General features: G+C 60.4%; 1 protein-coding gene across 4 annotated transcripts in view; it reads left to right on the plus strand.

Moving 5' to 3' along the window:
• Positions 1 to 27,641, plus strand: part of TBC1D22A (TBC1 domain family member 22A) — a 322,333-nt gene that overhangs the window by 218,588 nt on the left and 76,104 nt on the right. For all 4 annotated transcript variants that reach the window (XM_019447232.2, XM_019447234.2, XM_019447238.2 and 1 more), the window contains one exon: positions 13,122 to 13,249. In XM_019447232.2, the coding sequence (XP_019302777.2) occupies positions 13,122 to 13,249 (128 nt within the window). The remainder of the gene's footprint in view (positions 1 to 13,121; positions 13,250 to 27,641) is intronic.

Below are 27,641 nucleotides of genomic sequence, written 5' to 3' on the forward strand. Positions count from 1 at the left end.
TTTTTTATTTTATTTTATTTTATTTTATTTTATTTTGTTTTTTATTATTTTATTTTATTTTTTTATTTTATATTTTATTTTATTTATTTTATTTTATTTTATTTTTTATTTTATTTTATTTATTTTATTTTATTTTATTTTGTTTTTTATTATTTTATTTTATTTTTGTATTTTATATTTTATTTTATTTTATTTATTTTATTTTATTTTTCTATCTTATTTTGTTAATTTAATTTAATTTATTTTTTATTTTATTTTATTTTTTGTTTTATTTATTATTGTATCTTATTTTTTAATTTAATTTACTTTTTATTTTATTTATATTTTATTTTATTTTATTTTATTTTATTTTATTTTATTTTATTTTATTTTATTTTAAGTATTTTTAAAAAGTGTTTATTTTAATTTTGAGAAAGAGAGAGCAGAGAGGAGGAAGGGACGCAGAGGATCTGAAGTGTGCTCTGTGCTGACAGTAGAGAGCCCGATGTGGAGCTTGAACTTGTGACCTGTGAGATCATGGCCCAAACTGAAGTCGGACGCGTCACTGACTGAGCCACCCAGGCATCGCCTCAGGTGCGGTTCTGACCGTCATCTGGGGACGCCCACGACCCTGCATGAACGCTGGGGCTGCCGTTTCAATGGAGTCTGGTGACACTTGGTGGGTGTCCGCCTCAGGAGGTGCGGAGGAGGCACGCTGGATATCAGGCTTCGGTTCTAGACGCGCTTGAACCGGGACACGGGTGCAGCCTGGCGGCGTTGCCCCGGTGTCTCCCGCCCACGGGTTGTCGGCATGAGCAGTGGCCTTGGCGGTGGGCTGGGAGAGGGAGCCGGAATCGTGTGTGCACGAGCCTGGACACTGGGCCCCGGGGCCCCGGTCCCTCACCTGTGTGTACGTGGAGGGCGCGAGCACGCGGCGTGCTTGGCTGTCTGTCCTCCCCCCTCCCTCCTCCTGGCTCCCCACCACTTCCTGTGGACATCGGCAGCCCGTGTGCTCCTCGGACACTAACTGCCCTCACGGTCCCGGTCAGCGCCCCTCCCCGCCTGGTGTGCATGTGCTAACGTGGGGAGGCAGCGCCGAGGCCGCGTCACTGAGCCCTCCGAGTGGCCGCCCGGTGAGCCGGGCACCTCGGCCCGGCTCCCTTCTCTCCCCAGGGCTCCAGGGGACCGGCTGTTCCTCTGAATGGGGACACAGCTGACTTCACACACTCGGCAGGCGTCTGTGAAATGTCCTCTGTGTGCCGCGTCCCGGGTGTAGGCGGGTGGGTTAGCGTCCTTTGTTGGGGAACTTGACCCGGTTAGACGGCCGACTGAGAGAACAACCTCGCGCCAGCTTCCTGGTTCTCGCGAGCGGTCGGAGGGGCGTCGGGGGGCCTTGCGGGAGGCGGACGCCGGCGCCCAGGCTGCGGGGGTGTCTGCTGTAGTGAGCGAGGGGAGGGCGGTGAGCGGCCACAGAGGCGCGTGGGGACCTGTAGGCGGTTGCGTGGGCAGAGGGGATGGCGCGGGGGCCGTGACGAAGACGGCGCGGGCAGGGCGCGTGGCAGCGGGCCTGTGCCGGCCCGGAGAGCCGGTGTGCGTTCCCTCCCGGCTCTGGGCTCGGAGGCGCTACGTCGCCACGCGGCCATGGCAGAGAGCCTACAGATCGGGGCCTCTTACCCCGAGAGCCCGTCCTTTACCGCGTGATACGCCCCTGATGTGGGCGAAGAAAGGGAGCCAGCTCAGGACCTTGGCCCCTTCAGAAGACGTTTTCGCTTCACGGGGAGCTGTTGAAAGGTTTTACGGAGTGGAGGAATGTCATTAGGATTGTGCCAGGAATGTGGGGGTTGATGGAGTTGGGGTGACCAGTTGGCCGTCTTCCCTGTGGCTAACCGGACTGCGGTTCCCGCACGTATGCTGTGGGTTGCATCCCGCTACCTTTAAACGTACATGTTAGATTATGGACTGTTGATTGTCTTTCATTTATTCTGAGAGACAGAGAGTGAGTGGGGAGGGGCAGAGAGAGAGAGAGAGAGAGGGAGAGAGGGGGAGGATCCCAAGCAGGCTCCACACTGTGAGCGTGAAGCCCCACGTGGGGCTCGAACTCATGAACCGTGAGATCGTGACCTGAGCCGAAACCAAGAGCCAGACGCTTAACCTACTGAGCCCCCCAGGCACTCCATGAGCTATTAATTTTTAAAGTGTTTGAGTGAGACTACCTGTGCTCTGCTGTTTTTTTTTTCTTGGTAAGAGTATGAGCCAGAATAAATATGTTGTGCTTATATATGTCGTTCGCTTGTATTTTCTTATGTATTCGTGTCTCTATCCAAAGGTGTAGAAGGAAATGCCTTCTTTTCCTCAGAACAAGTCAGTTTCCTCAACTAGATTCTGGTCCTCAGTGCTGACTTATGACAGGGCAAGTATCTGGGCCCTAGAGCTTGCCTTGGAAAGGGTTTTTCCCAGAGGCATGCTAGGATCATCCATTCTATCTGTCGTTCCTTTTGCTTGACAATTAGCCTCCTGCATTTTGTCCTCTCTCCCTGTTCCATCCACTCACCCGGCATGTAACCATCTGTCCAGCCATCCGTCCACGGGAGTTCGACGAGCTCATCCACGAACTGGGAGTTCGATGAGCTCCCCAGTCGAACAGGTGAGATGGCCATGACAGCCACCACGGCCACTAGAGTGCCGTCTGTCTCCTCGCGAGGTCTGTGGGCGACCCGGCAGGGTGCTGAGGCGGGGGAGGTCAGAAGAGGCTTTGGGAGGGCCGTGGTGCTTGAGCTGCGTCTCAAACGTGGGCAGGCGCGGACCGCTCACCAGCCTGGGCTTGGGGGCTCGCGGGTCGTGGTCAGAACTCCGGTGCTTTTGTGGCAGGTTCTAAGTCTTAAAATGCACCGTGGTGGGCAGAGTACTGAAGCTCCTCGTCTTCAGCTTCCTTGGGTCTCATCAGGCTTTCCTTACATATTGCTGATGAGACGGTTTGCAAACTGTTTATGAGCTGAGTGCTCGTTCAGCTCAGAGTTTATTTCTTCTCTGCTCTCTGCCCCCTTTGAAACAGGGCCTTGCCCCTTGCCTTGGAGGGGGAGGGCGAGGAGAACCTTCCCTTCTTTCCTGACTCACTGCCACGGCCAGGTTACCGAACTGCAGTGGAGGGCAGCCCTGGCCCTCCTCCTCGCTGCCCTGCTGGGAAGGGGATGTGGGGGCTGGTGTGCCATAGGCTCCGACGGGTTTGCTCCTGGCCAAGGCAAGTGCAGTGAGTGCACGTGGTGGACGGGTCCTACGGTGACTCTCGGGGAGCCTGCCTGCTCGTATCCACACCTCTGTGTGATCCCTGCTCCTGGGTTTGGGCGAATCGTGTGTCTCGACAGAGTATGGGGTGGTGGGCTATCAGCCTGTGGTTACGTTACATCACGTAAGACTCCATTTGAGCAGACTCACTAGAGACTTTGCTTTTGCTCTTGAGGCCCGCGGCCAGTCGGAGAAGCTCACGTGGCAGGGACGTGTGGGTGGCCTCTGGCTGACGGCCAGCAAAGAGCCGGGCCCTGAGTCAGAGCCCTGCAAGGGAACGGATTCTGCCAGCACCCTGAAATAACTTGGAGGTGGGTGTTACTTTGGTTGGGCCTCCGGACGAGAGCGCGGCCTTGTGTAGCTTTGGAAAGCCCCGAGTGGCGGAGCCCGCCAGGTCCTCTCTGGACTCCAGAGCCACAGGGGCCGTGAGATGACAGATGTGTGCTGTTTTCAACGGGTGAGCGTGTGGGGGTTTGTTACGGAATCAGGAAACTAACACAGTGAGCAAAGCAGCAGTGCCGTGGGCTCCCTTCCCCCACCTTCCATGCAGCGCTGGGGTTGAGGGCCTGTCTCCCTCACTTCTGGGTGGCTCTGTGCCCCACTTCCCCTCTGTCGTCAGCCTGGAGCCCAGAGACCCTCCCGGAGGCTTTGTGCTGCCTCGACTGCGGGGGCCAGGCCCGGCACCCCCTGTCGGCCCATCACATCTCGGATGGAACCCGGGGCGGGTACTCTTCCTCAGTGTCCTCACCGTGTCCCCATCTAGAACCCCGTACGCGTGTCGGGTGGGATGCGGCCAGGCCCCTCCAGCTCCCGTCCATCTGGTCTGCTGTCCACTCGCCTCCTCTGTGCCTGGGCCGCCACCGATGTGCACACGTGCACGACAGGGGTGGCCTTGCGGGGGGTTATCAGGCCCTCGGTGCTCTGGGTGCCCCGGGGACGCCGCTCTGGCATCTGTGTCCTTTCCCAATAAATCAGGCTTGTTGTTGCTTTCTGATAGGAAAACAGGCCTTCGTGGAGAAGCCTGTGAGCACATCTGTGAGGTGAGAATGATTTAATGCCTCGTCGCTTCGATTCTGAGTAGCTCTGGAAGAACTTGTATTTTAGATAATGTTACTGTCAACAAAATATGCCTTAATACCTCTCTAAAGATGGAAAGATAGCATGTCGTGGTGTCACATAAACACTGGTTTCTACATCCTGCCGGGAGGCGTAATTTCACTCCCTGCTTGTGTGCACGCTGGGTCCCCGGGGTGGCTGGTGGCGTCTGTGGCCGGGGCCTGGGAGCGTCTACACTCTAGCCTGTCCTTGTGCTCATGCGGTGACCGTGTTAGTCTCTCCCGCTCCGGCATGGTCCGCGGCCATGTGGGTCTGACCCGCCTTCACCCCTGCCCTCTCGTGGAGCGCGTAAGAAGATAGTAATCGTGTGGCACGACCTTGATGTCAACGCCAGCCTTGGAGAAGTTATTTTGGGAAAATGTGTTTGGCCTCTTTCTGGAGGTCTTTCTGGATCGCAGCCTCCGGGCATTTGATGCTGGCAGGAGTATTTTGTTTGTACCCCAAGCGCAACTGCGCTTCTGTCATTAGCAGACCCCACAGGTTCAGGGCTGGCTCAGTGCTGCCCCAGAGGCTCTGCTTCAGACACCAGCTGCACTTCCATGGTCCCTAGGCCGCCTGCACTTCTGAGCGAGTGGCCTTCACTTCAGTGGTTCCCGTGGCTCCCGTGGGTCCCACGGTCCACTAGGATGACTCACAGAGCTCAGGAGAGCACTATACTTGCAGCGGTGGTTTTACTGTGGAGGGTAAGGTCAAGAACCACGGAATGAGCTTGGGGAAGGTCCCCGTACAGTCACGGAAGCTCGGCTGGGGCCGGGCGTCCAGAGCGTACTGGGTCTCCCCATAGTGCTACCCACCGGATCCCGGGCCCTGTGTAGACGCAGTCTCCAGCTCCCGTCTTCTCCCCATCGTCTGGCTGCCGAGGGTCCCACTCAGTCCCCATCCTGACGCTGCCGAGGGGTGCCCTCACCAGAACCCCTCTCGTTAGCGTAACGGGGACACCCGGCCCCGGGGGGAGTCCGAGGACTTAGAGCCTCCCTCCCGGGAGGGGGGCGGGGGCCAGTCCCGCCCCTTCTTATTACGGAACACGGAGGCTTCCCTGACCAGGCACGTGGTCCAGTCTGTGAGACGCGCCGCGCCTGTAGTGTGTGACGTTACAGAGGCGCCCTTGGGAGCCCAGCTTCGTTGGCTCTCGTTGGCCTTCCGCGTGCTCCCCGTTGCTCGTGGAGGATGAAGAAGGTGTAGAATGGTCACCCCGTGGGGTGGGACCCGCTGGGATCCCGGGTTCTTGGCACAGGAAGGGCCGGGGTTGCGTTTTCTCTCTTTACCCCATCAGCACGTGCCTAAGATGGTGTTAAATGGTCTAAATAAATCTCAATTCCTATCAGCCTCCATTCCAGTTTCTGAGGTAAAAAGCGGCCCTTATTGGCGTGCGGCAGCGTGCGCTCAGAAGGAAGATGGTTGCCCGACAAAGCGCGCCGCGTGCGGTGATACTGGTCGGCTGCCTTGGGGTCAGGTGCCCTCCCCACGTCCCCCTTGTGCACCTGTGCCGCAGGGCTGGCTCGGGTGTGCCCTTCCTGGCATCCCGTCCCCCGCCTCTGGCCACACACGGGGCGACGGCAGCTGCTGTGCCGGGACCTTCCCTGAGAGAGTGCCGTGAGGGAGCGGGCCGTCTGGAGGAGAACCTCGGGGCGCTGAGAGAGAGCCTTCAAGAACTTTCCAGAAGCTGACCTGGGATTTGAACCCAGGCTCTCCTGACTGTAAGCCTGAGATCTTAGCACTCTTCCTTAGTGTCTGGCTGAGGCTCACCTGCCGCCCAAGGGAGAGAACAGGCCAGCAGCCCAGGCTCCGGCCACAGCCTCCTCCCTGCCCCTGCCGTGGGGCTGCAGGACTGTCTGCCTGCAGGGACTTGCTAGGGAGTGTCCTGTGCTTGCAGGGTGGAATTGTAGGTCCCGGGTCCCACTCTGTTCCCTCACTTCCCCCGTCTGCCCACCCCACCCCCTTCCAGCTCATACCCTCTTCGGGGCACCTCTGTGGGTGTCTGTAGTGGGGAGCCCTAGGCCTCTCCTTCATGGACGTGGCCCGTCCAGGCCCACCCCTGCTGCCCTCTGCCTCAGCCCCTTCCTCTCGGCCGAGCCCCCGGACCCCTGCACAGCAAGGCCTGGGTCCTGTGGCCCGTGGATGCGGCCGGGCCCTGCCTCTGTAGCATTAGCACAGACCAGTCCTGCAAACCGGGAGGGTGGTGAGCCAAGGGACTTCTTGGCTGCAAAGAGGCCCATGTTCACTGCCAGGTGGCTCTCGTTTTGTTCTCTCTCTCTCTCTTTTTTTTTTTATCTGTTTAACTGATGGAGAATTGAAATCTTCCCCCCGGATCAAAGCCTATTCATGCCTTGCCCGGCAGAAGCGTGATGTATTCATGTCTGTTCTCAGCTTTGCGGAGGGGTTTTGAACGGTTTTCTTTGTCAGGTATCTAAGTGTGAGCAATTATGCTCACTCTTTGGGCAAATAAATCTAAGTAGTGTCTGCCCTGCATAAACAGTATGTGTTTTTTATGCCAAGTCAATGGGATACGTGGTTTTTTTTTTTTCCTCTTTAGCATAAATCCTGGAACACAATGCGTTTGCATAACTTATTTTTATTTTTAATCAAGAAGGCAAGATGTTTCAGTAGAATTTCCAGTCTGTAGATCTGCTGTTTCAAGTGCTGAGGAAACTGTCCCGCAAACACCGTGGTGGCCTCCCTGCATGTCGCTGTGACAGGTACCTTCCTGGTGACATGACAACAATCACGGTGCCCTGGCCTGCCATGGAGGGTTTTAGGAAGAAAACGTTTTCAACCTGAAAGATGACAATAATTACATCTGCCTGCTCATTCATTATATGTACACTCTTATTTCCAGTGAAATGGAAAATTTCAAATTCAGAATTATTGCTAACCAAATTACCTTTATCAGTGACAGAGCATCTGCTCACAATTATTTATAAAATAGGAAAAATGAAGCTTTTCAGCATATGCATTTGCAGCCCCGACGTATATAAATTGAAAGCAACGCGGAGAGTTCAGTTATCCATTTTTTAGCACCATCCAGCCAGGAGGCGGCCCCCGCCAGGAGTCCCACGCGTGCGAGCGGGCTTGGGGGACCGTGGTGGGCCCACTTTGTCACCCTCCGTGACGCGCTTCCCGAGAACCACCCCTGCATGAGCAACGTCTCGTCGGCGGGCCGGGTGCTCCTGCCGTGGGGCCTCACGTAGGCCGTGCCTGGGGGTCACGACCCCCCAGAGCTCCAGGGGCTTTGCCTTTCCAGCTCCTGTTGGGAGCGCCGAGGCCTCCACCCGGCAGAGAGGAGGCCGGGCACTCCTGGGCATGCGGGGTCGGTTATTCTGACAACTGCAACGGACAACTGTCAGATTCAAGGCTGAATTTATTTTGTGTCTCTCCTCCAAGCTGCTGAGCTCTCAGAGGTGAGGACGCAGGTCTCGTCTGCCCTGCTTCCTCTTCCACACAGCCCGGGTATGTGGGCTGGGGGGATCCCCGGTACATTTTCCCTGAAAGAGCTGATGGGTGACGAGCTTTTGTTCTGGAAGGACTTTGCATCTTTGTGGGGTTAGCCAGGTGGCGGCAGGTTTCTGGCTGTTCCCGTGGTCTATGCTTTCCCAGATGGGCCGGGTCGTGCTCTGTAGAGAGCAGTGGCTGTGCCCCCGGTGCTGGTACCCGGGGGCACAGGGCGAGTCCCTGCACCCATCTGGCAGTGTGGGGCCGCTGCAGGACGTGGGGTGGGGCAGTCCTGAGTCCTGTCTCCGGCCCCCTGCTCCTTGCCCGCATCCGTGGGCACCACCCAGCCGGCCTCTGTGCACTCGCCCCCGGGTCAGGGTCCTGCGGGCCTGGCCCCTTCGGGAAGGGCACTGGTCAGCACTGTCTGGCTGCGATGGGCTCCTCTGGGCCGAGCCTGAGACCGGGCCCGCCACTGTCTGCGTCTTGTGGGGAGGGGGAGGAGGACTTACCTGCAGGTGGGGCCCCAGGAGGAACTCACTGTGGAAGAGAAAGGGTTAATTGTTAGTGTTTACTTAGGTTACTTCAGTGATAGATGTTCTGCAAATAGGAGTTTAGTTTTCCAAATCTGTTCGCTTGCCAGGTCACATTAAAAAGGTGTCCCCTGCCTTCTGGGCATGCTTTTAGAGCTGTTTCCCGAGTTTGTAAACTGGTGACCTTGTCCTTCGGCATGCTGGGTGTGCCACGGCAGAGCATGGGCCTGGCTGCGGAGGCCGGGGCTGTTCTGCCCTCGCTGTCGTGGGCGGCTTGCTTCCCCAGCTTCCGTCCTGTCCGCGTCTCCCGCGGGTCTCCAGCTGTGGCCATCGCTGCCCCTCATCGCCGGGCCTCGCTCCGTGTGCACACGTGGGCCCAGACACGGTCCCCGTCCTACAGGAGGCCAGGGTCCAGGGCAAGACCCGCTGGTGGTACCCCGGGGAGAGCGTGGTGACGACCCCTCATCGGTGCCCGGGGCTGGATGGCCCCTCCGTGGACAAACCACTGTGTTACTGGGCAGGAGCAGAGGACGTGAGGCAGTGTCTGAGCGTGTGGAGACCCGTCAAAACATAACGTGAATCCGCGTTACCGAACTCGGAGTCGGCATACCTTCCCGACTTTTAACACGTGACCACTGCGCTGCTGTGTTTGCTGGGGTTTGGGCTGAGCCGCGCCCGCAAGGGTGGCTTGACGGGGGCAGGTAGGCTGGCCGCCATGCGTCGGGGGGCCCCAGGCTGCCGACCGGCTGCGTCACGGGGCTCTGTCCCGTGCCGGTGGACGAGGCGCTGGCCATGTCCCTGTAGAGTGGCAGGCTGCAGTGGCCAGCGGGACCAGGAGCCACCAGGCGCCTGTCCCCGGAGCGTCTCTGGGCCGGCCTCCCTCCTTCTGGGCCATTTCCAGGCAGCGGTTGTGTCTGCCCAACCTGCTCTCCACGCTGCCAGCTGCACACGCGGGGAGGTGACGCCACTCTGTCTGTGTGGACGAGGCGTCTTCGGTAAGATCCCAAGTTTTCTAAACTGCTGGGTTTTCAAGTAGTTATCATATTTGACTTTCACGGTGACCAGAGCGCCCGTGTCAGTGCCCCGGGCCGCGGCGGAGACTGGCCGTCAGCTGGCGCCCTGGGGTAACAGGCAAAGGTCAGGCCTGGATGGAGGGGCCGCTGGGGGCCCTTAGAACTCTCCAGAAGCTTAGTTCTGTAGCTGCTGAGAACTGTAGGTTAGAAGTCATTCTTCAGTTCTTTAAAAAGAGTAGCGTCCTGTCACGTCTCGAAAACGCTCCTCGGCACCGTGGCATGAGGAGCAGAGGCAGAGAAGGAAGACTGCAGACTGGGGCTTCGTCCATCGTGGTCGGTCACGTTTTCTCCCCGCACTCACGGTTCCTTCACTCACTCGATCATCTGACAGACACAGAGGGCGCTTGGGGACAGCACCTGCCCCGGAGTGGGCATGTCCCCTGAGTAGTGAAGCCCCAGACGGCACGAGAAATGTTCCCCTCGGGGTGTTTGTAGCACCAGGAAAGGGGGGGGGTGGGTCTCAGAGAACTCTCCAGGTGCTGGGCACGTGAATAGCGCTGCACTGGGCAGGGACGGGGTGGGTGGCAGGAGGAGGGCGGTGGCATGAGCGACACGGGGTGGCCGGGTGTCGTCGGGCGGCGTCCTGGCATAAAGTGCTCCTGAGCCGACAGCCCGGGAGACGGTTACCCCTTCCCGCCGGCGGGCTCTTCTCAGTGACAAGCTGTGACTCCGTTCTGCCGGGGAGGCCCCGCCGTGGACCGTTTGCTGGCCGCGTCACCTCCCCCGGAGCAAGTGGACACTTCCCTCTGGGAGTGAAATGAAGTTTGTGTAAAACCAGCCGTATCTAATAAGACCCAAGTCGATTAGAAGAACACAGTTAGGTAGACCACAGTGTGGCACCTGTGTGTCGCACCTGCCCCGCCCCATGGGGGGACTTCCGCAACCTGGACCCCGTGCGAGAGGCTGAAGCCCTGTCCCTCTGAGCCTCGGGGCCCCTGGGAGGGGTTCTTCTGGAGAGCTGACGAGGACAGCTTCCCAGATCCCACCTGGGAGGTTCTGGTGGAGAAAGTTGGGAAGGGTCTGAGCACCTGTGTTCTAACAGCCACGGAGGTGAGGGTGACGTCCAGCTGTGCGGGGGCCGCGGAGGTCACCCCTGCTGCACTCAGGGGTCAGGCCAACCTGCCTCTGAGCTCCTCAACTGCCTCCCCTCCTGGGCTCACCAAGTGCCCAGGACGGGGGGACGGGCCTTGTCTGTGGGTCAGGGGGCTCCGAAAATGGAGCTCCCGGGGGCCTAGTGCAAAGAAGACAGTTCACTGAAAGCTTAGATTTTATGCCAAAACTGATGATGATTGACTTTATTTCATAATGCTTATTTGTTTGTTTTACTGGGGAGAATAGCCTTGGAGATTTCTCAGGGTGATCTGTTCTTACTCCCCTGACCCGGCCCCTGCCGCCTGGCTCCCTGGCCCACGTTCCGTTCCAGCTCCGCGTCCACAGAAGTGTCCTTCTCAGGCTTCCGAGAGGGAGGATGGGTGGGGCCAGTCGGGGGGGGATGCGGACTTCCCGTGAGCTTGCCTGGGCTCGTGCCGGGACCTCTCCAGAGACCAAACCCCAAACCAGCCCCTTCCCTGCCACGTGAACTGCCCTCCAGGGGGAGGAGCCCCGTCTGCAGGAGCCGAATACTGCGGGGAGTGGGTGCCAGCCGCCGGAGCCCCACGCCCGGGCCTGCCCTCTCTGCCCGCTCCCTGGCCTCGGCACCCTGGGCCCGGGCCTGCCCTGTGCGGTGCGCAGAGCCCTCGGTCCCTACGTCTGTCCCTGAAGAGGCAGCACGTGGCGGGCTGGGGGCCCGTGCGGTCTTCCCACTGCCTGGTTCCCTCGGCCTCCTCCCTGGCACCTTGCTCCCAGCGGGCTGCAAGGGCTCGGGGGTGAGCCTGTGCGGTTCTTACCAGCCCCGTGCGATTAGTCACTGTCCGGTTGTGACCGCTCTCACAGCGTGCCGCCGGGTCTGCTCCACCGCGTGCCCCAGCGCTTCCCCCACACCCGGCCGCAGGCGTCCCTCCTGCCTGCCGCATCCGACGCCCAGGCGAGTTTGTTGCGCTCAGCCGGGACGGTGCTGGTTTGGGGTGGGGTGTCCCAGTGGTGCCGGGGCGGGAACCCGGGCTGCCCGGAGCTTCTCTGCGGCCAGCCTTCCTCTCCTGTAAGCGGGCGCACCTCCCCACCAGGCACGCACACTTCAGCCGGAGTCGCCGCCTGTGCGAGGCAGAGGCTCTCAGGACAGGGTCCTCTCACCCTCCTGTCCCCTCCTTTTTTTATTTTCTTTAAGTTGATTTATTTTGAGAGAGAAAGCAAGCACGAGCGGGGAGGGGCAGAGAGAATACCAAGCAGGCTCTTCACTGTCAGTGTGGAGCCCGATGTGGGGCTTGAACTCACAAACCACGAGCTCGTGACCTGAGCTGAGATCAAGAGTCAGACGCTTACCTGACTGAGCTCCCCAGGCACCCCGTCCCCTGTCCCCTCCTTTTTGCCTGGTGGTTAGGAAAGCCTTTTCTCTGCAGTATTGCAGGTTACCAGGAACACGAGTAAAGACAAACCAGTAAGCAACAAAACACGAACACTTGTTTATTTGCCAGTTCTGGAACTTTCTTTGGGAGGACTGGAAACCTTGTCAGCTTTTTACAGGGTCACTTCTCGAGGCTGGTCACAGGGGGAGGTAAGCCCCAGAGAGAAAGAACTTGCATGTAACTCAGGAGCTCAAAGGTGCGTGCAGAGAGAGCGCCTTAAGCAGTACTCGGTGGGCCCTGATCGAGCACAGTCAGCGTGGGAGGGTCTCCTTGTTCCCAGCCAGGACCCGTTAGGTGGTACTTGGCTGTTTTAGGAAACAGCACAGGTACTTCCCAGGCCCCTCAGGGTGGAGCTTTTCGGGGCAGAATGTTGGGAAGCAGCAAGGTCACTGTGACCCCAGGGCCTTTGCTTCTTGCAGTGACATCACCAGAATTCAGGGACCAGGGAGCTTCACGGAGCTCTGGAGCCTGTCCCGCAGGCTGCTGACCACTCGGCAGAGATGTCCGCTGACCACTGGGCAGCACAGGGGACCGAGGCTGCAGAGCAGGACGGGAGGAGCCATTCGTGGCCGGTGGGAGCTCGTGCGTCAGGGAAGGGATGGTTGGTAAAACCTCGTCCTTCTGAGAGGCCAGCTGCCTGGAGTCCGGCCCCAGCCCTGGAATCCAGACGCACCGGCCTAGAGCCAGGCCCGTGTCCTGCTGGCCCCCTCTCTGGCCGTGTCCCGGAGCAGGTGGGGCATTTGCCTGGGACGAGCTCGAGGTGGTTTTGGGAGCCGGCGGGCTCGTCGTCTCTCTGTCCGAGTCCCTCGTGGGACCGTAGCCCGGGTGTGGTGGACTCGCCCTGGCTGGAGGAAGCGCTCACCTCGCGCCCCGGAGCGTCTGCTGACCTCTCACGGCAGTTTCTCCTCCACTGGGGGGGGGGGGGGGCGTGGTCCTGCCCCTCTTACTGGGGGTGGGGCACCTGCCGCATGGCTCCCAGGGGGCCCAGCAGCAGGGGACCCGGGAGCAGGGGACTCGGGAGTGGTCCTCGCCGCCGTCCCCGTGCCACGGCGGCTGCCGCCACTCACTTTCCCGGAGCAAGAGTCCATCTAAATGGCTTCCTGGCTCCCTGGGGACGAGGCCCGGGTGTCTGGCGGTTGGAGGGGGGGCTCTGAGGTGGACCCCAGGGGGCTCTCGCTGACGGCCTCGGGGCCTGTGTTTGTCTCGTGCAGAGCAAGTGCACCGGCACCTGGAGCAGCACGAGGTGCGTTACCTGCAGTTCGCCTTCCGCTGGATGAACAACCTGCTGATGAGGGAGGTGCCCCTCCACTGCACCATCCGCCTGTGGGACACCTACCAGGTGAGCTGTCCTGTGCGCGCCCGCCCGCCCCCCCACTGCGCTCCGCCGGGGCCGGTGAGCTGCGCCTGCTCTTGCCCGTCGGCATCTGCTCGGTGAAAGGCGGTCTTGCGAAAGTCCGTCCCTGGGGTCTTGTCGTCCGAATCGACGCAAAACCGGGAGGAGCTTCCCGTAGTCCTGTTTGTAGCCGAACTTCATTCCGACCGCGCGGTGCCTGCATCCCTGGGGCTCGCGAGCGGTTACCTTGGGTCCAGATCCCGGGGTTCCGGCGGGCTCTGTGCCTGAGCCACAGCAGCGGGGAATGATCACACTCAGGACTCGCGCGTGGTCTCCGTTTTGAGTTTACTCGTAATAAAGATTTTTTAAAAAAATCACTGACAGATTCAGCGCAATATGAAATTTTCTCCTCTCCGCCGATTTTGATGGAACTCGTTTCTTCGGGAGATTGAGTTTTCTGGAACAAACCACCTTTGTTCCCTCGAGTATCCCCTTGCTTATTCTAGCACCTTTTCATCTCGTTGGAGATGTTTGCCGAAGCCGAGGCCGCGCCGCGGGGCTCACACGCCCGCTGCTCGTCGTCACTGCAGATGGCAGGAGCCTTACGTGACCGGGAGCGGGGTCCGCGGAGGCCGGTTTCTTCGCCGAGCGGCAGGGTGTTTGCTGCCGTGGGCGACAGCCCTCCGCGGGCCCCGGACCGGCGGGGGGGTGGGGTACCTTCGGAGACCGGGAAGGGAGCTCCCCTCGGTGGCTGCTCTGCGGGCAGGGTCAGTCCCGGCCGGTGGGCTGGGCTCCGCCGAGGGAGCCTCGTCCGTGGACATCCGTGACCGTGTGGGCAGGAGGCAGGAGGCCTTAGGGCTTGTCCTGCCCTCCACTCCCCTTCCCTCCATCGAAGGGGCCTTGGTGTGGACCGTGCGTTCTCCCTGTGGGGTCGGAGCCCCCGTGCCTGCCGCCGTCCTACTCTGAGCCCGCGGTCACGGGAGTCCTCAGAGTTCTGTCCCTGACGGTGGTCCTTGCGCCCCACGCGGGGCCCGCGACCGTCTTGTGGTTCTGAAGCCCAGCATTTGGACTTGGCCGTCCTTTCTTGTCGCTCGCATATTCTGGTGATGCTCGCTACGGAATTTAGGACCACTCAGCCGCTTGTGTTCAGAAGCCCCACTTCGGTTTTACTTTTCTGGGGACCCGGCAATTACAGAGTTTCTGGCCACCGACATTTGCTGGGACATAAAGCCTTCCTTGGGCTGTTTGGTTAAAGTGGCCATCAGTCTGGTGCTATTAACTGGGTCTCAGCAGCATCACAGGAAACAAACTTAATATCCCGTGACTTGGGAACGCTCTCCATTTGTGATGGGTTAGGCTGTTGAAGACCCTGCCTCTTCATTAAACACCAGGTTCCTTGTAATACTGTCCCCATTACAGATAAATTAGGTATGAAGTCAATTGTGTTTTGAGGAGCCAGGAAATGGATCTGTGCGTCCGTGGTCCTGCGCCACCTCGCTAAAACTCCTAATAGGTATTAAAACTTTAAGCACAGTTGTGGCATCTTTATTGAGTTAATTTTCCTGAAATTAAATTTTGTCATGAATTGACTCATTTGTACCGTGGACTCATTCTTGAACTGACAGTACCCTGGTCATAAACCTTTTCATATCTTAAAAATTGGGGATATTTCTATTTTACAGGCCCAAGTAACCATGAAATTGTATTGCATCTTTTGGCAATGAAAATACATAGTAATCACGGGATGGCGTTCGGGCGATCACTCTCCCCTAAACTGGGGTGTTTACTAGCTGGGCCATTAGAGTAGCTCTTTAACCCTCACGAGGGAGCGTGAAGGCCTCCGGTGTCGTGTGTCCGTGGAGGGTCTGGAGACACCTGCTCGGTCCAGGCTCCCAGCTAGGAAGTGGCGTGCATGTGAATGAGGTCAGCACAGGCGTGAAAACAGGCATTTAAACAGCACAGACGATCCAGAGCCGGCCGTGCCAAAGGGAGGTGGCCCCCGGGCCCCCGCCCCCCGGGCACGTCGCACGTTGTCCGAAACGGTGCTGGTGCGGGTGGCTGTGGCCGGAGGGGGCAGCGGCCCCCCGGAGAGCCCCGGCCGTGGGAGCGGGTTGCTGGACCTCTGGTACTCGGCCGCCAGCTTTGCCTCTGGCTCCCCAGCCCCGGACTGTGGAAGGGAGGCGTCCCGCCCTTCCCGCGGTGCTTGGATGCTGACGACTCGGATGAGAGAGGCCTTCGCCCTCGGTCTGTAGCCGCGGAGGGGAGGTGGTCAGTCCCTAACCCGTTGGGACCAACGATCTGCCAGGCTGCCCCCTTGTTTTGTTCGGTCTTCTCTCTGACTCCCTTCTCTTCCCCAAGCCAACCCCTTGGTCTGCGCCTGCCAGCAGGCACGTCGGGTTTGCTCTCTGGGACGAGGGCAGACTCAGAGCTGGCGGGGGTGGGGGTCGTGGGGGGGGGGTCCCCATTCTGGCAGCTCCCGCACCGTTCTGCTGCGACTTGACAGTGACGTCGGGAGCTCGGCGTCCTCCCGTGGACCGCAGGGCTGGGGCGGGGCGGGTGTGCCAGAGAGGGAGGACGAGCTCGCACCCCACCGGGTGGGGCCGAAGCTGGAGCAGGCTCCCCAACAAAGTACGAAACTCGAAACCTAAAATCAGGCCTGAGTCCCTGATGACGTAAGACGGACTCGTGAGTAAATGAGCCAAGAGACAAGTCTCCGACGCAGAGGATTCCAAACACGTCCGCAGATACCGGGCCCTGGAGTTGCTGGGGCCGAACCCCCTCCCTCCGCGTGGGCCGCGCACACGGGCTCCCCCCCGGAGGGCAGGGTGGACGGGGGTGGGGGTGGGGGAGCCTCAGCCAGGTGACCGAGGCGGACACCTCGGGGATCAGTCAGGCCGACGGCAGGCGCCCTGATGGGGCGGGACGAGGAGGGCCCTTCACCTGTGGGCTTCCTCCCGAACCCGGGACCCCAGTCCAACCCCGAGCAAAACGTCAGACGGATCCTGAGTCACGTTCTGCAGGGTTCCCGACCGGTACGCCTCAAACCCGTCAACATCATGGAAACCAAGGGAAGTTGGGAAAATGGCGTCAGCCCGGAGAAGCCCGAAAAGGCAGGATCACTGCACACGACGTGTCCCGGATGGGATGGGATCCTCGGACAGCAAAAGGCACGAAGTAAAGAAGGAAACTAACCGAGTGGAGCGTACACTCGACTTAACCATCGCGGGCCCGCACGGGCTCTCCGACGCCAACAGCTGTACCAGACGGTTGTGAGCTGCTGGGTGCAGTTTCCCTGTCCCGTCCTTGCCGTTCCGTGCCATCCCTGGGCACCTCCCGGCTTCCTGCAGCTCCAGAGGTCCTGCCCGGCCTCCTCGTGTGACCTGACACCTCCCTCGGGGACACCCTCCAGAGGGGGCTGTCGCCGCCACAACCGGCCACTGCCGACCGGCCACGGCACGCGTCCGTTCTCTCCGTGGTGGACGACCCAAGTCGGAGAGCAGGGTGTCTGCACAGGTGGCTCCCGTGCGAGCTGCCGTCCTGGCTCACGGGTGGCGGCCTGCGCACCCCGTCCTCACGCGGGGAGAGCGCTCTCTGGCCCGTCTTCCTCTTGGTAGGGGTGCCAGATTAGCAGATCAGGGCCCCCTGTGGCCTCCTTAACCGTACTCGCTGCGCAGAGGCCCTGTGTCTAAGCCCTGTCCCGCCGCGGGTTGGGGGCCTGCAACCTGTGAATTTGGGGGAACACAGTTCAGTCCGTAAGGTGCCCCTTGGGGGGTTATCTGGAGCGCCCCGGGCGGACGCCTGTCATGTGACCAGGATTACTGCCGTCCCCCTGCCGGACTGTCCCTGTAGGGCTGCAGCCTTGGGGCTGGGCCCCCACCGCCCACCCCACCGTGGGCCCGGGCCCTCCCTGCGTTAAACCTCCGGGGTGGATGGGTTGGTTCTTGGCAAGAAAGCCGCTCAGCTGTGCTTCCCTAGAGCTCTCAACTCGGGGGACCCTCCCTGGTAGAGGGGCCTCGAACGATGCTTCCCTGGTGCCCTGGACGTTCCAGCTGCGCCGCCGCCCCTGGCTTGTTCCCGTCCCCCCTCGGGGCTGCTCCAGGCAGGATGTGTGCAGCACCCCGGCTCTGGGCCCCCCTCGCTCACCGTCTTTGGATTTCACGCACGTTCTCTGGAATTGCTCACCTGTGGCAAAACGGCACAAACGTGGCTTCTGTCTGTGACCCTGGCGGGCCGAGGACTGTGCTTGTGGCTCTGGGCCCATGGGGCGGTGCCTTCTGAGGCCCAGGCTCCCCTCAGGCCTCTCCCTGCAGTGGCAGAGTCCCGGGAGGGCACCGAGCTCGTCTGCACTCCCTCTCCACGTCCCAGGGTCACACTTTGTGTTGGGAGACTTGTGGGAGCTCCTCCTCTGGCAGGTCCGGGGACAGGAGCTGCCATTGTGACCTAGCCTGGCTGCCCCTCCTCCCGAGATCCGCGGAGGGGATGTGCCCTGTGGGCTGTCGGCCAGAGTCCCTGAGCCCCAAGACACAGTCTGGGGTGAGCTGCTCCCACGCATCTGCCGGGCTCATGCACCTCCCTGTGAGCACGGTGTCCACCACAGGGGACCTTGCCGGGGACGGGACGGGCCCAGAGCAGTTGGCAAAGGCTGGTTTCCCCAAGGGCGGAGACCAGAGTGGAGTTTCCAGCGTGGCATTCTTGTGTACTAAATGACTTTCTGATGTGCTTTAGCTTTCCGGGGTCTCGTGGCTCCATACGAATTTTAGGATTGTTTTTGGTTTCTGTGAAAATATCATGGGAATTTTGATGGGGAGTGCAGCGAATCTGTGGATGGCTTTGGGTTGTGTGGGCCTTTTCAGGGTATTAACTGCCCAGTGCGGGAGCGTGGGGCACTTCCCATTTGTGTCATCCTCGGTTTCTTCAACCAGCGTTTTACAGTTTTCAGTCTTTCGCTTCTAAGTATTTTATTCTTTCTGCTGCCCTTGTGCATGGGACCGTTTTCTTAATTTCTCGTTCTGATAGTTCATTGTTAGGGTAGAGAAACGCATCTGATTTTCATAGGTTGACACTTAACTTGCAACTTGACTCAATTCGTTTATCCAAAGGAAATGAGACCAGTGTCTCCAAGGGATCTGTGCACCCCCACATTCACTGCAGCATCATTCTCAGTAATTGTTCTCAATAACCCGATGTGGGTGATCACGTGCATACAGGTGCGGGAGCCTGGCCCCGGTGGCGAGGAGTGGGGAGGGAGGCGCAGGGAGAGGGGTGCAGGGAGGGGAAACCCTGGTGTGCACAGAGCCAGTGGGAGGGATTCCGGAGCAATGCGTCCAGTAGAAGGTTCTGGGATGATGGAAGTACCCGGTGGGGTCACCTCTAGACATAGTGGCTTATTCAACTCTTGGAAAATGTGACCGAGGAACGGAATTTTTAGTTTTAATTTCTCTAAGTTTAAATCGAATAGGCCCACGCAGTGAGTGGCTGCCTTATGTGGGGTGCAGCTCTGGGAAGGGGGGCAGGGTCAGTAGGGCATCATGGGGAGCGGGCAGCTCCACCTGGAAGGCCCGTGGGCACTGGGTCAGTGGAATGCTGCCCGTCGATGGCTGTAGACAGGTGCACTTGGGGTGGGGTGGGGGGGCAGCTTGTGTTGAGGTGACCTTCCCATCTTCCGAGTGGTGTGGCTGTGCGGGTGTGGGAAGGGGGCGGGAGGCAGTGGGCAAGGCTCAGTGGGTGGTGGGGACGCCCCCTGCCACGGGCTGGGGTCCTTTCCTCCCTGACGTCCCGCAAGGCCGATTCAGAAGCGAGTGTGCCGCCTGGGTGTGTCCTGGAAGGAGGAACCCCACAGCTGGGGTCGAAGGGCTGGGTCCCCGGGGGACATCGGGGCTCTGGCCGGTCCTCGGGGAGTGACCCTGGGGAGTGACCACTGCAGAGCCGGCCCTCGGGCCGAGGGTGTGTTCCGGCCAATGCCGCTTTCCACCCGCCGGCCCCAGCACCGCCCGGTCTCGTGGGCAAGTGTGCGTGGCTCGGGGAATGGCTCCTCTCCTCCACTGAGGCCGGAGCCGGCTTTGGTAGATGGGACTGGTGCCGAGCGAGCCATCGGAGGCCTTACGCTTCCCACAACCTACTGATTTTGTTCAAGACAAGGAAAAACCTCCTGTCAGGTGAGTGTTGCAAGATGACTTCGTTTACCTTAAGGCATTTACTAAATTCCTTCCTCGTGGTACCCGAGGCCACCTGAATTCTAAGTAGGACAGCCTCCACTGCCCACACGCCCAGGGGCGTCTTCAGTCATGCTCTTCACGGGGCTGGCGGCAAATCACGCGCGAGGAACCGCGGGGTCTCTCCAGGCTTCAGATCCGGTCACTTGCGTGCTGTCAGCCTTAGGTCGCGACCTCCTGAGGCAGGGCCACCACACACAGCCGCTCAGAGCAGGCCGTGCCGGTGCTCGAGGCCCAGGCCCCCAGGCACCCGGGGCACACGTGTTCAGGGAAGCGGCACGACCGGGTCCTAGGGTGTTTTTAATGCCAATAAAGCACCCAGTGGCCCACCTGCGGCCAAATGGATCTGGGTCTTCTGGGAAAAGATCTGTGTGGACGTGTCACATGGGCCCTCGGCTCTGGCAGAACGGCCTCTCTCCTGAGCGCAGCTCTACCCTGGTAGCCTTGGGCCGGTTGCTTCCTGAAGCGCGTGTTGCGAGATCACCGTGGGGATCCGACGAAACGTTTCCAGCCGGGGGTCGGTAGGGCGTCAGTCTGTGTTTGGGCCTTGGGGTCTCAGAATTAGGGGACCGAGGCCCCACCTCCCTTCACCGTGAGCCGCGGTTGGGTACCTGCCTCCTGCAGACTCGCTCGTGCCCCAGTGCCCAGCATGGCACCACGGCGAGAGCGGGGCCCAGGTCGGCGTCACTCAGGCAGTGTGTGGCCGGAGCCGTGCCCAGGAGCCAGGACCGCTGCCGTGAGCCCATGTCTCCGTGGCCCTGGCCAGGCCCTCTGCAGCCCACTGAGCCACGGGGCGGGCGGAGTTTACAAAGGGACGTTGGCCCCAAACCCTGTGGTAGGGGAGTGGTGTGTGAGCCCCTGGGTTCCGTGGGCCGGCCGTGCCGGCTCGGGCAGCGGGGGAGGGTTGGGGCCCCCACCTGCCCACTGCTGCGAGGGGCCACCCCAGGGCCCTGACGCTCCTGGGTACGCGTCCTGAGGTGGCTCTGATCAGGACACTGCCAGGTTTGCTCCTGGGACATCCTCAGGGCAGTCGGCCCTTTTGCCTCATTTGAGGTGAAATCTTTCCAGCGTTTTGGTTTTCTGCTGCGTGGCCTGTGCAGTCCTCGCGGACCCTGGAGAAGGCGCATCGGAGACGGTGAGGGGCAGGGCCTCCCTGAGCTCCAGAGGACGTGCCCGCATCTCTGAGGAAGAGCTCGACCTTGCACCTGGTGGGTGCCCCCTGCCTCATCCAGTCAGCTGATGTTTGCTGAGCACCCGCCCTGGGCCTGGCCCTGTTCTCAGCCCTGGGGACACAGCGATGGAAAAGACGGGCCCTGACCTCAGGGAGCCCGCGTCCCAGCGAGAGAGCCTGGCCTCCGGTTGTGAGACAGTCGCTAACGCACGCCTCTGCTGGAGGTGTACCAGGACGCGTGGTCCCTGGGATCGTGCAAGCCAGGATGCAGCGAGGGCATCGTGGGCCCTGAATGGGATCTGCTCCCGTGGTGAAGGCTTCTGGCAGGATGTCTCGGGGAAGGAGGAGTCCTGAGAGCCCAGGCCTGGACGGAATGAACGAGAAGCGTGTGGAGCAGGACGGCCGGCGGGAACAAGGGCGCATGGGCAGCGGGTGTGCGGGACGTGGGGTGTGGAGGAAGGGCCTGCTGGATGCTGCCGTGCCACAGGCAGGGGACAGCTGTGGCTTGGTCATGAAGGGTCACTGTGGAACCGACGGGAAGATACCGGATTTGCAAACCAGGCACTGTGTGTGATTGGCCCTCACGCCAAGGATGCGTATCTGCTGACGACCTACATCTGTCCATCTGTCCAACCACCAGTCACTCCTTCCACTTGTCCACCTTCTCCAACGTGAGCCCTTGTTTGCGTGGGGTCTGACGTGGACCCCAGATCCATTGAGATGTCTGAACGTCATCTCTGCCCCTAGGGGTCCATTGCCTGGTGGGGGACACGTGCTCTGCCAGAGGTGATGAGGTTGGGGACTTGGGGACACCTCACTCTGCCCAGGGGTATAGAGCAGGCTTCCCAGAGGACATTTCAGCAGGACTTTGAGCTGAGGACAGGGCTGGGCCCAGAGCCGGATGCCAGGAAGTGCTTGCCGATGGTAGGAGCGGATTTGGAGGCTGAAGACGTGGCTGGGCCCAGCCTGCTCTTCGGGAGGTGTGCTGGGTGTGGCTGCATCATGGTGTTTGGGTGAGGCCGCTGCTCTCAGCTGGGGCCACGGGCAGTGGGTGGCCAGGGTGGGGGGGCGGGTCTGGGTCCGTGGTCTCATCCACAGGCTGCTGGGCGCTCGAAGCTCTTTTCCCGGAGGATGACTTAGCTTCCGCAGCCTGGGTTCCCGCCCGTGAAAGAGCTTGGTGCTGGTTACTGTGGCCAGTCTTCCAGCCCTGCCGTCATGGGCACCTATTACTGTGGCTGCACCTGCAGCCCCACCTGTCATGCTTGCCTGTCGAGTAACCTCTGGTCCCACCAGCCCCACCTGTGGGGAGTCCCCTTGCTGTACTGCGGGCCATCCCTTCAGGGCAGGGGTGTAGATAACCAATTTGTTGGTGCTGGGGCCTGGTGCCCTCCCACCGGGCCGAACTCTGGGTGGATGAAGCCCAGAGACCCAGAGGGAAGAGTGGGTGGGGCGGTCCAACCGAGCGATTTCGGGGGGGGGGCGGGGCAGGTGGAGGCTGGGAGGCTGGGTGAGGCTGGGGCGGGCATCCCGGGGGCTGGGTCTTCAGGCTGTGGCTGCCTCAGTGATCGGTGCCCGGTTTCAGTCATGCACAGGGTTGCCCCTACACCTTTTGTCCTTTGTTCCACGGCCTGGTCTTTCTCCCAGGGGTCCTTCTGGACGTCTTCTCCCAGCCCCTTTACGAGGCTGCCTGAGCCCCTGTCCTCCAGGGTGACTGCAGCAGGGTCACTGGCCACACCCGGGGGGCAGGGGGCAGGCACACACTCTGAGTGCAGCCCCCGGGGGAGCGCCGCACCGTGGGCCAGGCGACGGCCCTTGTTGGCTCTCCTGAACCTTCCAGGGTGCCTCAGCGCCGATTCACAGTGAGCCAGGTGGCATTGAAGCTGATGGATTGGGTTAATCTAATAAAACTGGAGAAGCAGGTCTCCTTACAACATACTTTTTCATAAGCCCATTAAGATTTGAGGTCGTAAGCTTTTCATGTCTGCCCTCCTCCGGGAGCAGGCATAGATCACTGTCAGCTGGGTGAGGATTTAGAAATGAGAATATTCAGCAAGACTGTGCTCACCGCTGATAACTTTGCGGGGAGGAGCCGGGAGAGGGTGTCTCTGCTCCTTCGGTGGCAATAAAGTCAGCGTCCTGGGGATTTGGAAGTGGTGTTTAAAGAAGTATCTAGAATGTCTTTAGCGACTCAAAGACTTTCATTCTTCATATTTCAGTCAGGTTGGGCTTTATCGGCTTATTCCAGGCTCGGGGACTGAGGAGACGATGTCTTCCTTCTTCAGTACTTTGCTCTGGCACAGTTGGCCACGTACGTGGGGCCCGAGTCTGCTCCACCTGCTTCCCGGGAGCAAGTGGCTTTCTGGGCGGTGGCTCGGGGCACCCAGCAGCTTCCACACTGTCACTGACCTGGGCAGAGAAGTTTGCTCTGCATTTTAGCCTCTGAGGGCTAACTTTCATAACAGATAAAATCTTCACTTGTGGGAGGTTACGTAAAGAGTGACTGTCGTGCATCTGCCTGGCGGCAGGCCGGACAGGGCAACTCCTTGTTGACGGCCACGCGTTCACTCTGGAAAGTGCTGTCGCAAAGTGGCAGTCACGTCTGGAACTGGGGTGAGGGACAGTTCCTGGGGGGAACTGGCTCAGTGGGGCCGAGTGCGTGGTGTGGGCTGGGAGAGCCCGGGCCTGCCAAGTTTGAGGAAGAACCGGGGGCTTTGCATGACGTAGTGGGAGTCAGCAGTGTGGTGTTGCCTCCCCACCTGTCCCCCCAGGTGTCACCAGATTCTCTGGCCCCATAGACAGAGGCTCGCCGAGCACCGTGCTGCTCCGTCCTTGCTAGAGATCCGTGTGTCCTGTCACTTCCTTTTGGGGAACCGTGGACCACCGGGTCCTAGCCGGCTGTGGAGTCATTGGGACAGGCCCCTTGGTTCTTGAGTGACCAGTTTGGACACACACACAAGTTGACCCGGAACGCCTGTGGAATGAATGAATGAATGAATGAATGACCCAGACCAGCGGGGAGGGGGCTCCCACCTCCTGTAAAGAGTGAGGCAGGAGAAGGCGTGGCTGGGGAGGGACACCCTGGGACACAAGGGCCTGGCGTTGGCATTGGACGTGGTCTTTGTGGCTGTGGATGGGGAACTGGAACGTGTGAGTAGAGCTAACAGGGCTTGGTAATCAAAATGTCCCTCTGCTGGAGCCACGGGTGACCCAGCCTTGTCCGGGCTTGAGCTCATGAGGAGGCCGAGACCAGTGACACTGGCGATCGCCGGGACCCTCCAGCCCCGAGCCCGGGTCCGCACATGCCCAGAGCAGGGCTGCTGGAGCCCCACGCAAGGTCACACCGCGGTAACAGCTTGTCACAGCCTCACTGAGCTCTGAAGGGATACGTTCGTGAATATTTTATCTGCAGTGTGACTTCAAGCAACCTGTCTGACAGAAGGTTCTGGAAAACCAGGGGCTGGAGGAAATCCACAGGGGCCTGGCTTCATCTGCCGCTCGAGGTCCTCCTGGGGCTACTGGCCAAGGGAGTGGGCAGGGTGTGTGTGTGTGTGTTTGTGGGGGGGGGGGGGGTCCGCCAGCCCCATGGGACGGCCCCTTGTGCCCAAGGCCATGCTGCCCTCACTACATGCACAGCCCGAGTTCTGCCGTGCTTGGGAAGGGGACGACTGTGACATGTGAGATGCAAATAAAACACTTGTGGGAACGCTCCTGAGTGTCTTACTACCGGTGGTGTAGACGATGGTCCTTCAGGACTGCAGCGCTCACTTGCGTGGGGTGTGTGCTCGGTGCCAGGGGAGAGAACACGGGAGGTGTCTGCCTCCGGGGAACCTGTGGTCCTCGGGCCAGCCCGACCCTCAGCACTTAAGACGCCTCTCTTAGAGCAGGGCCGGGAGCCGGTCCGGGGGGAGGGATTTGTGCACGTCCTCATCGGAGGAGCCGTGAACTCTGTGAACCCCTCGGCCCTCTGCGAGCTGACTATCCTCGGTCCTCATCCTCCGCGTCCTCCACCTGCAGGGGGGCCCATCCGGGGCAGCAGGCGTCCGCCCCACATAGCCTAGTTTCAGTCCCCGTTTTGTGTGGAGGACGTAACGGGCCCTGCAGTTGTGACCTTGCGCCTTCATCACCCCACACCCTCGTCCTCCTTGGGGCCCAAGTCGGGTTCTACCTGAATCGGGGTCTCCCGAATTGCAGTTCTGTTTGCCAAATAAATGCCCATTTGTGTCAATTTCCAGCGAGTTCATTCTTGGCTGTCACCCTCTCTTGCAAGAGGTGCTTGGCGAGCACGGGGTGGTGGGACGAGATGGCCTCTGGCCAGTGAGGAGGTGGTACGGTGCTTTGGGGGTCCTGTCCACCCTGCCTTTCTTCCCAGCCCTGTTCCTTCTCTTCTTTGTGTTCGGAGGGGAGTGGAAAAGTGTCCTGCCCTGCCATCTGTTCCAGAATCAGTGTCCTGGGCTTGCTCAGTGTCCTGGGCTTGCTCAGTGTCCTGGGCCAGGGGGACCGCGGGCAGGGCTGTTCCTCTGGGAACCAGCACACGACACCTGGTTCCATGGCTTTGGTGGGCGTGAACTGGAGACAGGTGGCGGGGCCCTCAGTGCAGCAGTGGGCCCCCCCAGGACCGTCGGGGTCCCCGTGACCCCTGAACAGTGTATCAGCAGGCCCCCTGTCACTTTGTTACCGCGAGCCTCTGCAGGCATACTCTGAATTCTCATTTAGAGTCACAGATGCCCTGGGGGAGTCGAATCTGGGGTTAGAGTAGGATGCTTTTAATGTGATAACTTGTCTCTATGAATGTTTATTTGGAACAGCACATTCATTTTGAGTACTTGGGCTCGCTGGGTAATATCATATCACTCGTGAGCGCGGGCGTGGAGCCACTGACCCTGCTGTGCTCTCCCCTAGGACACCTGTTGGCCTGTTGCCCCTGCTGCTGGCTGGGAGTGTGCGTGTGTGTTTGTGTGTCTGGGTGTGTGTGCACGCGCACCTGTGTGTGCACGTGCGTGCCCCTTAGGACTCTGAGCCACTGATAGGCGATGGGCACGCTGGCAGACTGTGGGAGGGCCCTGGGGCCTTCGAGATGAGGGGCCAGGAGGGAGTGAAGGGCGGGTTGGCTCGACCTCTGTGGAATGAGCCGTGTCTGATGCTGGTGGCCAGTTCCCAGCACCACTGACGGCCCGCCCCCACCCCCACCGCTCAGTGAGTGGCCCTCTCCTCCGGAAGCTGGGCCTTCCCTGGCCGGAGAGTGGGGTAGGTCCTTAAGAGGGACCTGCAGGCAGCCTCCAGTGCCTGTTGTCCACCTTTCGGGGATCCGGAGAGCAGACAGCCATCGAGAGACCCCCGGGAGGAGGGACACCTGTGTGCACAGGGGAAGGTTGGAAAGCTGGTTTGGGTGAATTCGTGGCGTCTCACGAAGCTAGTTCCCGACCGAGGACCACCACGCACCTTCTGCGAAATCAGCTGACAATGTGACGTGTGCCAGGCACGTGGTGGCGTTTCTGCGCCTCACCTCCTGTGCTCGCACGCCTGCCGGGGACACCCAGAAGGAGGCCCCGAGGGCCGCACGCAGGCTGTCGTGAGAGACGGAATCGTGAGGTAAGCCTCACACACGGGGGACACAGACCCCGTCAGCAGATGCTCCTGCGAGGCGGCCTTCCTGCCGGGTCACAGAAGAGGAAACCGAGGCTCAGAGAGGCCCTGACCCGTCCTCGGTTATTTGGCAAAGGAGCGAGGAGCCCCGGTGTGAGCGCCGAGGCTCTCGGGAAGCGGCCGTCTCTGCTCAGAGCCTGAGTGGCCCCAGGTTCCCAGGCTGCAGGCGGGGCCGCCCGAGTCCCGGGCGCAAGCGGCCCCCGGTTTCGGTGCCGCGGCCTGAGGGGGAGAGCAGGAGCCGGGGTCCTCGCCGAGGTGACATGGGCGCGGCCGGGCAGAGAACAGCACGTCCTTGGGAGGGTGTGGTCTGTGGCGAAGTCTCGCCTCGTCGCGCTGGCCGCGGGTGGATTCGCGGGCCGCGAGCAGCGTCAGACTCCCGTTTCTCCTTGGCGGGAACACCACCGGCGTCACGAGGACGCCCGTGTTCCCTGGCACTTGTGCCGCCGTCGTGCCAGCTCCCAGCCGCCGCCTCTGTGCGCCGGGCTCCCCCGCTGCGTTATTCCTACTCCATGGATGCGCCTCTCGGCATCCGCTCCGGAAGGCCCTCTCGCGGCCCCTCCGTGGCCGTCGCCCGCACGGCGGGAGGCTTTCTCGGAGGCAGCGGGGCGCTCATTGCTATGCTGGCGTGTGCGGCTCCACTTCTTCGAAGGCCCGTGGAATCCGGGCATCCGTCTCCCCTCGCTGATGTGATAACAGAAAAAAGACGCTCTGCCTCTGATTGAAGTCAAGTAGCAGGGCCAGCGGCGGGCGCCTGCCCGGATTGCTGATGAGCGCTCTTCCGCGGGGAGGCTGGGCTGGGGCCTCGCGCACGGCCGCGCAGTGGGGGAACGCCCGCCCCTGCCTTTGTAAGGGGGGGAAACGGGACCGTGTCTTTGGCACAGACCGGTCTCCTCGTCCTCAGAGCTGGTGTGGTGTGGACGGGTCCCCTCCCTCCTGGGTGATGGGGCCGGGGCGGGTGATGGCCTACACCGCCCGCACGGACGCCGGTGTGGACTGATCCCTTGTCTCCGTCTGGTCCTGGGGCCTCCTGGGGCTGGAGCTCCCCCTCTAAGGGCTCTTCCCCACTGGGTGCTGTCAGTGTTGGAGAATGTGGTTAAGGGTAAGCTGGCTCCGAAGGCACGGCGGATTTGACTTCACAGTGGAGCCTGGAGCCACGTCCTTCAGGACGAGCCCACTGGTTCCCAGTCCTGAGCCCAGCGCCCTGTCCGACCTGGAAGCCGGAGACAGGAGCTTCATTCCTGCCCGTGTCCCCTGTCACCCACCCCTCTCTCCACAGCCCATCTCCCATCCAGCCACCACCGTGGCTCCCGGTTGGACTTCCTGCAGCCGCCTTGGCCCTCAGCCGCTGGCTCCCAGGACGCCAGTCTGGTCT

This window comes from Panthera pardus, unplaced genomic scaffold (genome assembly GCF_024362965.1).
Source record: "Panthera pardus isolate Hobbes unplaced genomic scaffold, ASM2436296v1 HiC_scaffold_6, whole genome shotgun sequence".
Classification (NCBI taxonomy): Eukaryota; Metazoa; Chordata; class Mammalia; order Carnivora; family Felidae; genus Panthera; species Panthera pardus.